Source organism: Mandrillus leucophaeus, unplaced genomic scaffold, assembly GCF_000951045.1.
Source record: "Mandrillus leucophaeus isolate KB7577 unplaced genomic scaffold, Mleu.le_1.0 Scaffold389, whole genome shotgun sequence".
NCBI classification, from domain to species: Eukaryota; Metazoa; Chordata; class Mammalia; order Primates; family Cercopithecidae; genus Mandrillus; species Mandrillus leucophaeus.
Window position 1 is genome coordinate 5,486,328 of NW_012104131.1, and position 14,289 is coordinate 5,500,616.

The following is a 14,289-nucleotide window of genomic DNA, read 5'->3' on the forward strand; positions in this document are numbered from 1 at the left end:
CCTTAGGTTTATTTCAGTGACAAAAATAGTTCTAGTTCTGCATTTAATTCTATAAATGCAAGTACTTGAGAGGACCACTTGAAGAATGCTTTATTACATTTTTGTTATTCCACAGTGTATGTGAAGGGGGAAATTAGTGTATTTGTCAATGTGGAGCTTTGGAAAGGCTGTGAATGTCAAGGGCTCATGAAGAACATTGAGTAAGAGCAAGTGCCATGTGATTTATAAGGTTGAGGGCCCAGGAAAGGGCAAAGATTCAGAATGGCCAGGAAGGTAATAACAATCTCAGCACACATTTCACTTCCACACTTTGTTTTAATATGATTCCACTTACAACAAGAAAAAAATTCTGCCTGAATCCATTTAACTGATGACCCTTACAAAGGATAATTTTTTCAGTGGACTCACTAGAATTTCTGCCTAATTATGAAGGCTAAAAAAATCTTTTTTGAAAGGTAAATAATAATTATATGGCTTGCTTTCTTCCTAAAACAGTTTTTTAGTTGATTTTTTAAAATGTGTCATTTAATAAAATACATAAAGTTGTGAGAATTCTGAAGTTACATTCTGCAAAGAGAATGAAGAATGTCCTTTGCTTTCAGACACACATTCTCTCCATCATATACTCAAAATTCCTTCTTCATAAGATTTATTGCAAATAAGTGTGCTTTCTTACATTTATGTTATTATTGTTATTAAAAGCAATGGCAAAAACCACAATTACTTTTGCACTAACGTAATATATTGCATCAGAGTTTAATCAGAGATTTTTTTCATCTTTCTAACATTCTTACAAAAGAAATCCTATAAAGCATGATTTCTTTATAGAAATCTGACAATGATTTTTTTCTCCTAGAGTTTAAAGGGTATGTGAAAATAGCTGGCAATTTCTCCATGATACCAAAACAAAAACAAGATTATGCATGTTCTGTTTTTACAAGGTTTGATGCAGATTATTTTTAACCATTTAATGATTTCATTGACTTTATTTAACATATTCCTGAAAGTAAGTGATAGTGCTTACATTACAAATCTCAGGCAAATTGCATACCAGTGAACAATTTTGATTATTCACAACTGCAAAATGGCAAGGTCAGAATGTAACCAAGACACATCTATATTTACTTATTCTTTTTATAAAAGAGACAGTGAAATCTGCAATAAAACTCAAAGATGTCACTTCCAAACTGTGACGTTTATGTCTGGATTTTGTTGTTATAGGCAGAAAGAAAAATAATTAAAGAAAATAAGAAATAGTTGAAGTTGTAATTTATTCTGATAATGAATTAAATGTAATAGATACACTTAGGGTTAAATAGAGGAATAGAGGAATCTCAGATGTAAGACAAGTTGGTATGGTTGTACTTCACCAGAACAGATTGTTATTTCACTAAAATATGCTAAATATGGTAAAGTTAGAACTTTGACAATGTTTTTTTATTTTATGCCTTGGAGGTGAGTTCTCAGACTTGAGCTCAGCCAAGTGCTACAAATAAGTAAATTCTCAAAGCATTGTAAGACCAAGTATCTTGTAAGACAATAAAAATTATACATCTGAAAATGTTATTTTATATATTTCACTGTACAAATGAATAAGAATACAGGAGAAGTCAAATGAACATCAGTTAATATCAGTTAAGTCATAATGATTTACATTAAAATGAATGTTAAAATATACCTTTAGCTTATGCTCTTTTCTGTTGATGATGACAGCTGTAATCTGTTGGTCCATAAAAATTAGGATAGTACAAAGCAGAGCTGGAATTATAGCAGCTATTACTGTCCACCATGGGTTTGGACCTAAAGGTGTAACAAACCAGCCACGATCATCTCTGGTGGGCTGTATAAAGTAAAGGATGTGCATAGTTATGAACTGGATTAATGAATACTTGATCAAATTAAGTCTTACAGATGCTACCAGGAAAGCCCTAATTATAAACAGAGGAGCTGAGTGGGCTACAATAAGTAATAATAATATTCATAAAGCACTTAAAACCATTTTAAGTGCTTTAAATATTTTAACTCATTTTTTTTCTTCACAACACTCTAAAGATGACACAGAAAAGAAAATTGAGGCATAGAGAGATCCAGTAACTTGCCCAAGATCTCAAAGCTAGTACGTGGTAGAGATGGGATTTAAACTCTGACAGACTTGTTGAAAAATCTGTGTTCTTAATCAATACCTGTATTAAATAAAATAATATCAATATTTACCATTAACTATTGGAAAATGTATTGAAATTTACAAATAGCACATTGACACATAGAACGCTGTGCTAGAACTGAGATACAAAGATAAATCAGAGGCTTCTTTCAGTTTAGAATCAGAGACAGACATCTAAACAGAATACATCATTATGGTATTGTAACTGTTATTTTTGATGTGCAGAGGCTATTGAGTGAAAATGGAAAAAAAGATACTTGGTCAGAGCAGAGGCTCAGGGAAGGGTTCCAAACATGACTGCTGTCTGAGATGATTCTCAAAATTTCATCTGACAAGAGTCCTATATAGAAGTCCCCAGCCCTGTTTGACAGAGAAAACAAAGGGGCACTCCTAATCTGAAAAGCTGAAATCTGAAATGATCCAAAATCTGAAACTTTTGAGCACTCACGTGATGCCACAAGTGGAAAATTCACACCTCATTTCATGTGATAGGTCACATATGTTATTAAGAATAGTGTATAAAATTACTTTCAGGTTATATGTATAAGGTATATAGGAAACAAAAATAAATTTTGTGTTTAGACTTGGGTCCCACCCCCAACATACCTCATTATGTGTTTGCAAATATTTCAAAATTTGAAAAAAAAAAAAAAAAGAACTCTGAAACACTTCTCATCCCAAGCACTTTGGATAAGAAATGTTCAAACTGTACCTCATTAGTAACACGGTCAGAATTCTATTTCCAATCTATTTTTATCTGTTTTTCAAGTCTTGTTCACTGTACAATTCTGCCAAGATAATCCTTTTCTCTTAGTTTTAAATGCTTCCTTATCTTTTAAGAATGTTATATATATATATTTCAACTGTCAGAATTGACAGGAAATTTTTTCGAGCAATTTTTATATTTATAATTATTTATATTTTGTAATTCTTATTTTTTTAAACATTAGACCCCAATTTTAGCCATGCTGTGTGCATTTCATTTACTGCTCTTCTAATCTAAATTCTTTATATTTTCATGAAAATCCTAAGTACTAGGGTTATAGGTATCATCTAAATGAAGATTAGACCGAGAGAGATGGGGAGAGGGAGAGAGATAGTAAGTGCTATGATAAATTCACCTTGAAAACACTTGGTACTTGTAGTTTTGGAGATGGGATCCCAATGGCATAGTCAATTAAAACCATACACAGAATTGTAAGAAAGACAGCAAAGTCACTCACTATGGATCGAACCTAAAAATAATGAAAACACTTGTCACTTAAAGTAGCTATAAATATCAAGGAATACTCAGGAACATAATCTAGAGTCACACTTTATAAACACTTTATGACATAATATCATAATATTATATTTTATGCATACTATAAGATTACCATTAGCTCTGTCAGAACCTGAATATATATTTATGTATCACTGTCGTTAAGATTGGTACACACTCAACCTTTCCAGAATGAGGCATTATGGAATAGCTACATCGTGGTTGAGTTGTTTTCAATGTTTATTTAAAATCTAACTTTATGATGAACCCATGCATGTGAATATTCAGAACACAGAATAAGGTAGCATGGGCAGAATTTGGTGGATTTTAGGGATCTCTTTCACACAGGTAACATTTTAATATGATAAACTTGAAGCATCATAAAATAAAATTATCTGTTTTTATCAAAGAAACATAATGTTTTAGTTTATCTAGAATATAAGCATGACAGTTGGGAATGTACACAACAGAGTGGGCAAATTTAAAATTTATTCTATGTGAGCCAATTTTTAAAGCCATTTCTCATTTATAAAGCCAATTCTGAGCAAATATTCACATACAATTATTATCCAGATCTAGTCTATTTTAAGATGCCTTTATGACATACACACAAGCATACACAAAATGCTTAAGATTATTGTTTCAGCTCATAAAAATGTTTTTGTATTAATCAGAGTAAGTTTTTTTGGGGAAATAAATGAATCTTCCACTTTAGGGAAGAAAGTGGTGACAAAAAAGAAGCTCCTTTCGGAAGGAACAGTTCTTGAAATATTTTCCCAGAGTGGAATTTTGATCATAATCTATATCTCATCCCTAAGAAGCTTGTTTCCTTGTTTCTTTTCCTTTTTTTTAATTTTTTTTTGGCGGAATCAGACATTATAGGTGTTACTTTGCAGTGTTAAATATTGAACTAAGCTGTTTCTCTGTTTACTTTCCTTTCCAAATATGCAGATGCAAACGTAGTGGGTTAGGGGGAGGGACTGACGGTTTAAACACTGAAAAAGAGAATATTGTTCCAATGAGACTTGCGGGGGCTTCCCCAATTAGAGAATGTAATATAGGCTCCTCTGAGGTATCTGTCAGGCTGGAATAGTTCCCACTGTTCACTGGGCAAAAAAGTGACAATCAGTAATGCAGTGTGTGCTGTGAATTTCCAAAAACGTCAGTAGGAAAGTAGGAGTTGATCCGCGGGGTTTGCAGTTAGGAGAGAAGCCTGCATATGCACTCCCAGCACCTGCATCACAAAATTCTTTCTCTTCAGCCCCTTATCTCACCCCACAACTAACCTGGCAGCTCACTCACACAAAAGCCTTTCAGTGGCTCCCTTTATTACACCAATTACTCTTTCTTTTGTCCTATGTTATTTTACACTTAGATCAAGAAAATTATAGTCTAAGTACCTTGGTTGGAAAATATCTGCTAGTCTTGAACTGCTTCAGGGTGGCTGACAGAGTAACTGTGGAAAAGAACAGGATCACCGACCAAAATAGAACATCTGGAACATATGGGTGATCATGGCCACAGGCCCGTCCAACATACTCTCCATGCAATGATTTGCATTCCTGCCAGAGGAAGTAAAACAAATGGAGCTACTAAGAAAAAACCAGACACATTTCTTGCAGAAAACTAACACCTTCTGATCAATTGTAGTTCAGATGCTGAGGCTTTTCCTTTATGGCTCTCGCAGTGATTTAACAGGCATTACATTACGACTTTCAAGTTCAACTTGGATGGGTGGTAAGAAATATCAAAGGTTTATGAAAAATTTGAACATGAACCACTTTTTAAATTTAAATGTACAAAACTAATTCATTTACCAATTAATTAATGTGCATTAAATCTAATACCTACTAAGTTCCTAACACCAGATGTATTGAAAATATGACATACGTAATAGTGATTGGTTACTAAGGTCAGACACTATGCCCAGCTATTTAAATACATCATTTAAATTACTTTTCACAACAACCCCATAAAATAGGTTCATGTTATTATTTATATTCCATGTCTGAGGAAACTGAGGCATAGAGGGGTTAAATAATTTGTTGTGGCCTCACTACTGGTGGGCAGCCGCAGAGCCGTGATACAAACACGACTTCTGCAGTGAGATTATTATTGCTTATTGACGGACAACAATGTTTTGTAGAATTATCTAGTTCAAAAGCTGCCAAGAAAGATGAGAAAGGCAACAAGAAAACTATGACATACAATGACTGAAATGAAATTGTAAGTCAAAGATGGGACTATCGAACTTGGATTAAAGAACAAATGAGATAAAATTACTACATGAGCAAGGCAAAGCTCATATTTACTATGACTTCTCCATGGGTTATTTTTTCTTCTGCAACTGTAGTTCTGTAAGAGCCTGAAGAATTATTTCTAATTACTGCCTTAGCCATGAGGTGGCAGCAAAGTCAAAAAAATTTTTTTTCTCCAGGAAAAACAGCATTTCAAACAAATATTTTGAAAGAAAAAAAATTATTTTAAACTTACTTTGGTTTATCTTTTTAAAAATTAGATTACTAAAGTATTTTTACATTTCAAAACAGGAAATAATGGTTTAAACGATCCAATGATCTCATTAGTCCTTGAGATATTCTTGCCCTGAACATAAATTGAATTGCAGAGAGATCTTGGAGAAAAATATGAACTCATAGATTGACCACAAACACAGAGTCTGCCTAACTTCAGGCCTGAAATCCTTGTAGAGCAAAAAGTAAATACATTCCAAAGATTGTAGAATAAATCACAAATAGCTACCCTATCATCTGAAAACAAACAACTAGTAAAATCTACTTGGAGTTGCTAGTTACCCTAAGCCTGAGAGTCTTGAGAAATATAGTTAATATACCTTATCATTGTCTTAAAGAATCTGTCCCCTTTTCTAATTTAACTGCAAACATCTTCCTTGATAGGCAAAGTTAAATTCCAATTATTCATGTTAAGCTAATGCAGAGCACAGCAACTTGGCTAATTGAAAAACCACAGAAAAATCCCCCAGGCCTTAATTAAAGTTTTAATTTTCCTTCTTTCAAAATGCCGTAAAAATAGATAAGGTGGCAAAAATGAATCCTTGTGTTTTTCTTCCTCTTCTGCACCTGTCCAGAAATGCTAGCAGAGCAATTATTAAGCAATATAATGGGTAGCAAAATGGTTACATAGAAAAAGGAGCTAAAAGTTCCATGATAAACACATTATCTATAAATTTGTGAGCATCTTTTGTCATTTCTACAGGTATAAAAGTCATTTGGCGGGATCTTGTTCTCAATTCTTAAGAACATAGATGACATTTAAAGGATCCCTTAGCTGTCTTACACTCTATAATTTGCCAATGGCCTGCCTAGTTACATTAATTTAAAGCATATTTGAAAATGTTATTTATTTTCTCTTTGGGAGTAAACAAAATGCTAACTTTAAAAAAGAAAAATTGTGACCTGCTAAATTCAACATTTATTTTCAGTTTTATACGAATTGTATCCCCAACACACACACGGAGGCACACACACATGCACACATACATACATGCACACATACACACAGAGTAAGTCCTGAAATTTAGAAATGAAAACCAAATCCAAATCCTGCTCTCTTCTTTTGAGTCTAACATATGGTTTCAGTTACAATGGGTACTCAAAAAATGCTTGTTGACAAACTGATTTCTACTAATTACTCTTCAAACACATTCTAAGTTTCAGCAATTCTATAAGTTGGCAAAAATTAAGTTAGATAAAATAAGAAATTAAAGTTGGCATTAGTGTCCTGCCCCTTATATATGTACAAGCTAAATATGTAATTCAGGCAACAAAACACCAAACTCTGGTTAACTGCTTATGAATATTTTAAATCATGCCTAAGGATTTCTTATAAAGGCTGATTTTTGAGATCATATATATACACACTTAAGTACTCTAGCTTGCCATAAATATTTGCATTAAATAGTAAGATGAAACTGTTTCAAAACAGACATTAAGTACTTTTATCAAATGTTTAACACTTACTATGCATAGAGCAGTTTGGGAGAATCAAAGAAAGCTAAAGTTCTTTGCCCTTGCTGAGTTGGCAAGGTATAAATTATAATTCATGAGATATGTAAGAACTCAATGAAACATTACAGGACCTGCCAAATAAATAATATGTAAATTAAATGTAATATCACTATTTTAACAAAATTAGTTATAAAAGCCACTAGTTCAGTGCTTTATTAATAAAATATTTTTGATGACAGTATGAACATATTGAGGAAAAAGCATAAAAATTAGACAAAAATTTTAATGGTCTTTTTTTTTACTTAAACATTACAAGATTGTTTTCCTTATATAGTATTCCCTCTGGTGATAAAGACTGTTTCTGGTCAAGATTAGCAATTATCCATTGCAAAAACTGCTTTTAACTAATGAAAAATAATATAAAAATTTCTGCCTGAATGTTAGCACCTAGTACAAAACTTTTTAAAATGACAAAAAAAGAGAAAAAAACCAACAACCCCACAATGCTGTGTTTGCTTCAATTGTAAAATATTTTTCACTATTCTACTTGACCTTAAAACTTACGGTATCTAACTCACAGCTAGCCTGATAACTGTGCTGTATGTCTGCTTCTTAGAACTCTAAAAATTCAGAAGTTTCTAATACATAGAATGAATATTATTATTTAGTATTAAATTATTCACATAATACAAAATACATATAGAATAAACTATCATGTTATATAACTTAGAGATGGGATCATTTGGGTTTTCATATTGAAGAAGACATCAAGAGGCTCTGTAAACATAATATAGTCTACCAAAGAAAATGTAGACAGGAGACCCACTACTGATTTCATTAATCATGACCCCATGTCTAAATTCTGAATAACTATAGCATTTTTTTCTTGATCAGCTCATCAACTCTTTTATTGTTCAGTTAAAATGGCTCTTTGAGTGGAAGCAGCCTGGCAATGTTATTTTTCTAGGAAAAAATAGGTGGAATTGAATAAACGTTAACAATAACAAAACAAGAGTAACTGAAGGCTTATTCTACAGAATACAATTAGGGTAAGAATAGAAGTAGTAAAATATAGGCCAAGATAGAATTTTAAATAAAGAGTAAGTAATTTGATTTCAATTTTGAAAGCACATGTTCAATAGAGAAAATCAAGAAAATAGTCAATAGATCATATGCTCTTTACAAGAATCATGTTTAGAGTTTTATAATATCTGTACAACAAAAAAGATTTCTATGTTCCCTAACTGGACCATTTACTAAAATAGTATGCATTTGATCAAATGAACTAGAACTCATATAGTTTTTTGCTGATAGTCATAATAAAATTTGAGCCTATATGGGTAGGTAAAGTGGCAGAAAGTTTGAACCTGTAATGTTTATAACTGGGAAAAGTAGAAAAGAAAGTAGGGCTACTCAGATTTTAATACTTATTAAAAGCAGAATACATTTTCAAATTACAAGATTTTATTGAACCAGAAGTATAGAATGCAAATATTGATAGTTAAAGAGGCACAGAAGTTATAATAGATTCAGAAAACTAGAGAAACGCAGGTATGAAAAGAAAGAAATTACAAAGCAGAGAAACGCCAAAGGAAATAAGACAATGGCACAGGATTTAACTGTTATAGGTGAAAAATATGTTGCCATGCCCTTTCTTGAGTGGGAGATAACAACAAAATGGGAAAAAGAAATATCTTGTTGAGGGAGGTGCCAGAATTTTATGAAGAAAAGTGATATTTGTTCCTCCCAAAGAATTTAGTATTGACACTAGAATATTAGAAACATCCCCTTCCCCCAGCAGATCCGGAACAGCTGGAGCAGCATTACAGAGTAAAGTAAGAGCATTCTGAGTTCTCTACACAGAAGGCAGACTTAGTTCTGCCATATGGTTTCATTTAGGTCAACACCACTCATATTTAATGTGCTTTCAGTCCATCTCAGTCACATAATTCTGTATAAATGAGCTTTTTGAGCAATTCTGGTCTTCTACTAGAACAACCTTAATAATGAAAGATAACCCCAGTTTACTGATGAGCCTCTGAAATGATGAAATTAAAATTCAAACACAACTATTAGTTTTATAATATTATGCATTCAAGCAAATTTTACTGTAATGGCAATAATTGAGTCACAATGTCAACAAAAGCTCTTAGGTATGACTTAATTTTCAATGTTTTACTTACTGACACAGTTAGATTCTCCCATATTATGTCAGAGGCAGAAATATTAGATTCCCTCCATTCCTTCAATGTATCATTGCTGGGATTATGCGGTTCCACACAGTTACACCTGAAAAGGCAAAATAGTGTCTTTTGTGAAATAAGTAGCTTTTTGTGACTGTACCAAAGAATAATGTATAATGGCTCCATTTTCTCCAGTCACAGCATTCCTCTATTTGACAGACAAGTAGTTAGGTTATCCTAAACTACTCCACAACAGACTATTTTCAAAAATCAAGAAGGATGGACTGTTAGGATACTAGAGTACTCTACAGTGTTTCCTGGAGTGAGAGCTCCTTATGATACCCATTTGGCCCTAAATTATAAGTCAAATAGAAAAATGATAAATATCCAAATCTACTGTCACTATGTAGTTAATATTGTAAAATCATATCAATTAAAATTAAAGGGGATATTTAATTCATATTCTGAAGATCATTTATAACTGGCATATAATTCAAAATTAAGGTTGGCTGAAGGGAGAACTCTAGGTACCTGAGGATATATCAATGAGAAGAAGATATAGACAAAGATACCCACAAATTAATAGCCTTAGAAGTGAACTTTAATTTACAATTTGTTTTCCAAAAATTCATTTGTAAACTTGCTATTTGCCCTTCAGAAAGCACTTTTGTATAGAAGAATTTAATAAATGGTGGTTGGTCTCCCAGATTAACCCACATACACCACATAACTTGTAAGTTCATTGGACCATTCTTTTAGTGATATTAATTGTACTATAGAACTGAATTGCCATTTCTAAGGTTATTACTATAGAAAAATATCATATAGTTTCTACTTGGTCTGCCTAAGAAACAGTCTTCGGCCTTCTACATCAGGAACTTAGTCTGTTTCACTTTACCACCACTTATTCATTCTTTAAATAGTTATTGTCTATTACTGCAAAAAAACAAACAAACAAACAAACAAACAAACCTGAGTTGGGCAGTACAGACAGATATGGTTCTTGCTCTCACTAGGGAAATTGGAGGATTCCCCAGGGAGGCTCACTTGGAGACCCCAGAGAAACCTTAAAAACTGAGCTCCTGTCCATGACGGAACAGTAGGTCAGCCACACCCAGTTACACCCCCTACCTTGCTAACCACCAGTAGGCTTTCATTCCTAAGGGTTAAACAGAAACAAGCTCTTCTGAAAGACTTGCTCCATGGCTGATTTCAACCAACCATGTTACACTGCCCCTTGCTTTTTGTAGTTTCGACACAGCAACTGGCTAGCATTCCTTCCTGATAAGAGACCACTGAACATGGAGTGGTTCTGGCCAGTTTACGGAGACTGCATGCTGAGTCCCTTCATGTCCTCTGCTTCACCTTTTGACATATAGAGCTTAATTTTAGTACATTTAAATGTTGTTTCCACCACGAAGTGAACATGGGACATATGTAACAGACATGTTAGCTTACTACACGTGTGCCCCTTCATGAATATTCATAGCTCCTCCTATAGTCGGTTGAATATGTATGCTAAACCAATCCATTCAGTATGAATTCCTGTTTCATTTTTCCTCCTTCAAAGCACCTGCTTTTCAGTTTTAACCAGAGGCTCCATTTCCCACTTGCAGGTTGTGATACCCCCTTTTAGAAATAAAGCTCTCCTCCGTAGATTTTGCTACTTTTTCAGTAGACATTATAAGAAGAAAAAAAAATTAAACGTGGAATGATTTTGAGCCTCTGGTGAAATGTTGAAAAGGAGAATTCATTTGATTGTGAAGTTAGGAACATTGTTGTTTTCTTTCCTTCACTATGTATTTTTCGAGTTATTTTCTTAGTGGTTGCTCTAAGGCTTATCACATATATCCAGCTATTCTGTTCTAGATTGTTCTGTTGTTTTTTACAATGTCCTGGGACATAAATTGCTCTGGGGGTCTGCTCCAATTAAATTCCAGCCTGTTTGCTGCAGTAGCCTTTTGTTTTTTATTTTTAAAATATAGACAGGGTCTTGTTATGTTACCCAGCCTAATCTCAAACTTCTGCGCTCAAGTAATCCTCCCACCTCAGCCTCCCAAAGTGCTGGGATTACAGGTGTAAGCCACGGTGCCCTGCCTGCTGTGGTCAGTGCTTGAGGTTTGTTCTGACCCAGGAGGGTTCTTCTTAGCTATCTCTTTTCCTGATTCTCTCTCATACACTAGCTGATCTGGTTTAGCTTTTCTTTCATGAAGCTACCAACCTCCTCTTAATTGCTTTCCACCAGAACTTACATTATTTGTGAGAATACCTTTATCTTGAACTTCCCTTTACTCTGCTTCAAATAAAGTTAGTTCCTTTGCAAAGAGCTTCAGTGCTCCCACTGGGGAAAATCTCGGATGCATGGCTTCAGAACTAGGGATGGGGACAGCATTGTGTTCCTCTGTAAGTGACTCCCCTGCTTTAGGAGCAGGGAGCTGAGCATGGGCAATAATCAGAGCCTCATTAATAATTGAGAACCCATACTATTCTCAGTGTCCCAGGCCTGAGGTTGAACCGCCACCCTACGGGTAGGAGCTGGGTGAGAGAGGAAGCCCCAATCTCTTGGATTCATCTAGCCAGAATTTAGCTTCTGGAGGGGAAGGGTGAAGAGAGACAAGAAATGCTGTCAGCCTTCTCCTGTTGGGAACATACAGTTGGCCTCAACTGGAAGCTGAGGAAGCCCTGTGTTCTTGGCCAAACTTGCCCAGAGTTAAGCTTCTGTCATGCTGAGCTGGGAGGAGAGGAAGGGAAGTGGGTTGTGACTCAAGTGCCTCGGACTCATTGTTCTTACCAAGATTTAGTACACTTTTTGGAATAAACATTTCTTCATTTGCCGTATACCCTTAAGAAAATTTCCAGACTTTTCATGATTGCCTTTTAAAATTACTTTAACCAGTACAGTTGTTTCACTGGGGAAAGGGTCTGCCGAGCTTGTTATACCACCATTCTGGAAGTATATACTCATAACATTATTTGTAAAGTGCTACAAAAGTCATGACACTGGAGCCACGGAGAGGGAAGCACTGCACATTACTTGGTTCTACAGTAAATAATACCTACATAATTATAATTACATAAAGATTTCTACATTTTTAAATTTTTTAGAATCACTCTTTAGGCAAATTACTTAACACTTACCCATGGCTACAAAATAACATATGTTAATAGCCATTACAATAGAGCTGGGGGTGGGGATGTAGAAGGCGAAGAGAATATTGGGAGGAAAAGTGAGAATTATTCATCTCCTCTTACAAAGTAGAATGTAAAGAGAGTTACCTATGGCTGATAGAATCAGAAATGGAAATCTACATATGTTATTTGTGGCTATTTACTTATAGCTACAGAGGTTACAGGGATGATGGAACTTAAGATGTGATATTATTATATTGAAAAGGGAGGTAGAGTGAAGAGGCAGGCTGGGGATGAGTGTAGAAAATTAGCTAAATCCGGTCAGGTGCAGTGGCTCGAGCCTGTAATCTCAGCACTTTGGGAGGCAGAGGCAGGCGGATCACAAGGTCAAGAGATAGAGACCATCCTGGCCAACATGGTGAAATCCTGTCTCTACTAAAAATACAAAAATTAATGGAGTGTGGTGGCAAGCGCCTGTACTCCCAGCTACTCAGGAGGCTGAGGCGGGAGAAGCACTTGAACGCAAGAGGCAGAGGTTGCAGTGAGCAGAGACTGCGCCACTGCATACTCTCCCTGGCGACAGAGCGAGACCGGTCTTAAAATAAAATAAAATAAAATAAAATAAAATAAAATAAAATAAAACAAAACAAAATAAAAATTAGCTAAATCCATATTTATAAGAGCAAAAAGTAAATTTGTCACACTTAACATTGGTAAAACAAGAAATAAAAATATAAGCATATTATTTAGAAATTTAGAGGCATCACTAAAAATAATTTTTAAAAAAACTTTATTAAAAATGTTGCCTTTGAGTGAACTGGTGCTTTTAATTATAATCTTCCTGTACTATTTGTGGGGGTTTTTTCCCCCAGGATGTGTATGGACTATTTTGATAACAATAAAATGTACTTGAAAAAAATAATTAGTTCTTCTTGTGTCAGCTCTAAGTTTGTTTTCTCATTTCAGAGTGTACAAATTATCTCAAAATCTCTCTTATATTTGCTTTGTCTCTTTTTTTCTCTTCTAAAAGTTTGAAAGGTTTGCAATCATGGGAAAGCCAGTTGAATATTTCTTTTGTACATACCATGCCCTCCTCAATGAGAATTATATGCCCAAGATATTTGGATTATTTTCAACAGCAGAAGGCAGCCTAGCATGTTATAGGTTATAGATTATTATTATCGATAATAATATAAATTATGTATTAATTCTTATATTTATTATATAATAAATATAAGAATTAATACATAATTTATATTATTATCGATAATAATAATCTATAACCTATAACATGCTAGGCTGCCTTCTGCTGTTGAAAATAATCCAAATATCTTGGGCATATAATTCTCATTGAGGAGGGCATGGTATGTACAAAAGAAATATTCAACTGGCTTTCCCATGATTGCAAACCTTTCAAACTTTTAGAAGAGAAAAAAAGAGACAAAGCAAATATAAGAGAGATTTTGAGATAATTTGTACACTCTGAAATGAGAAAACAAACTTAGAGCTGACACAAGAAGAACTAATTATTTTTTTCAAGTACATTTTATTGTTATCAAAATAGTC

At 34.0% G+C, this 14,289-nt stretch overlaps 1 protein-coding gene across 1 annotated transcript in view; it reads right to left on the reverse strand.

Annotated features, from left to right (window-relative positions):
- Nucleotides 1-11,276, reverse strand: part of LOC105547426 (sodium-driven chloride bicarbonate exchanger-like) — a 43,992-nt gene extending 32,716 nt beyond the window's left edge. The window contains exons 1-5 of the mRNA XM_011991013.1: nt 11,221-11,276; nt 9,595-9,700; nt 4,826-4,987; nt 3,286-3,399; nt 1,679-1,840 (exon numbers count right to left, since the gene is read on the reverse strand). Coding sequence (XP_011846403.1) covers nt 1,679-1,840; nt 3,286-3,399; nt 4,826-4,987; nt 9,595-9,700; nt 11,221-11,276 — 600 coding nt within the window. The remainder of the gene's footprint in view (nt 1-1,678; nt 1,841-3,285; nt 3,400-4,825; nt 4,988-9,594; nt 9,701-11,220) is intronic.
- Between the last annotated feature and the right edge of the window lie 3,013 nt (nt 11,277-14,289).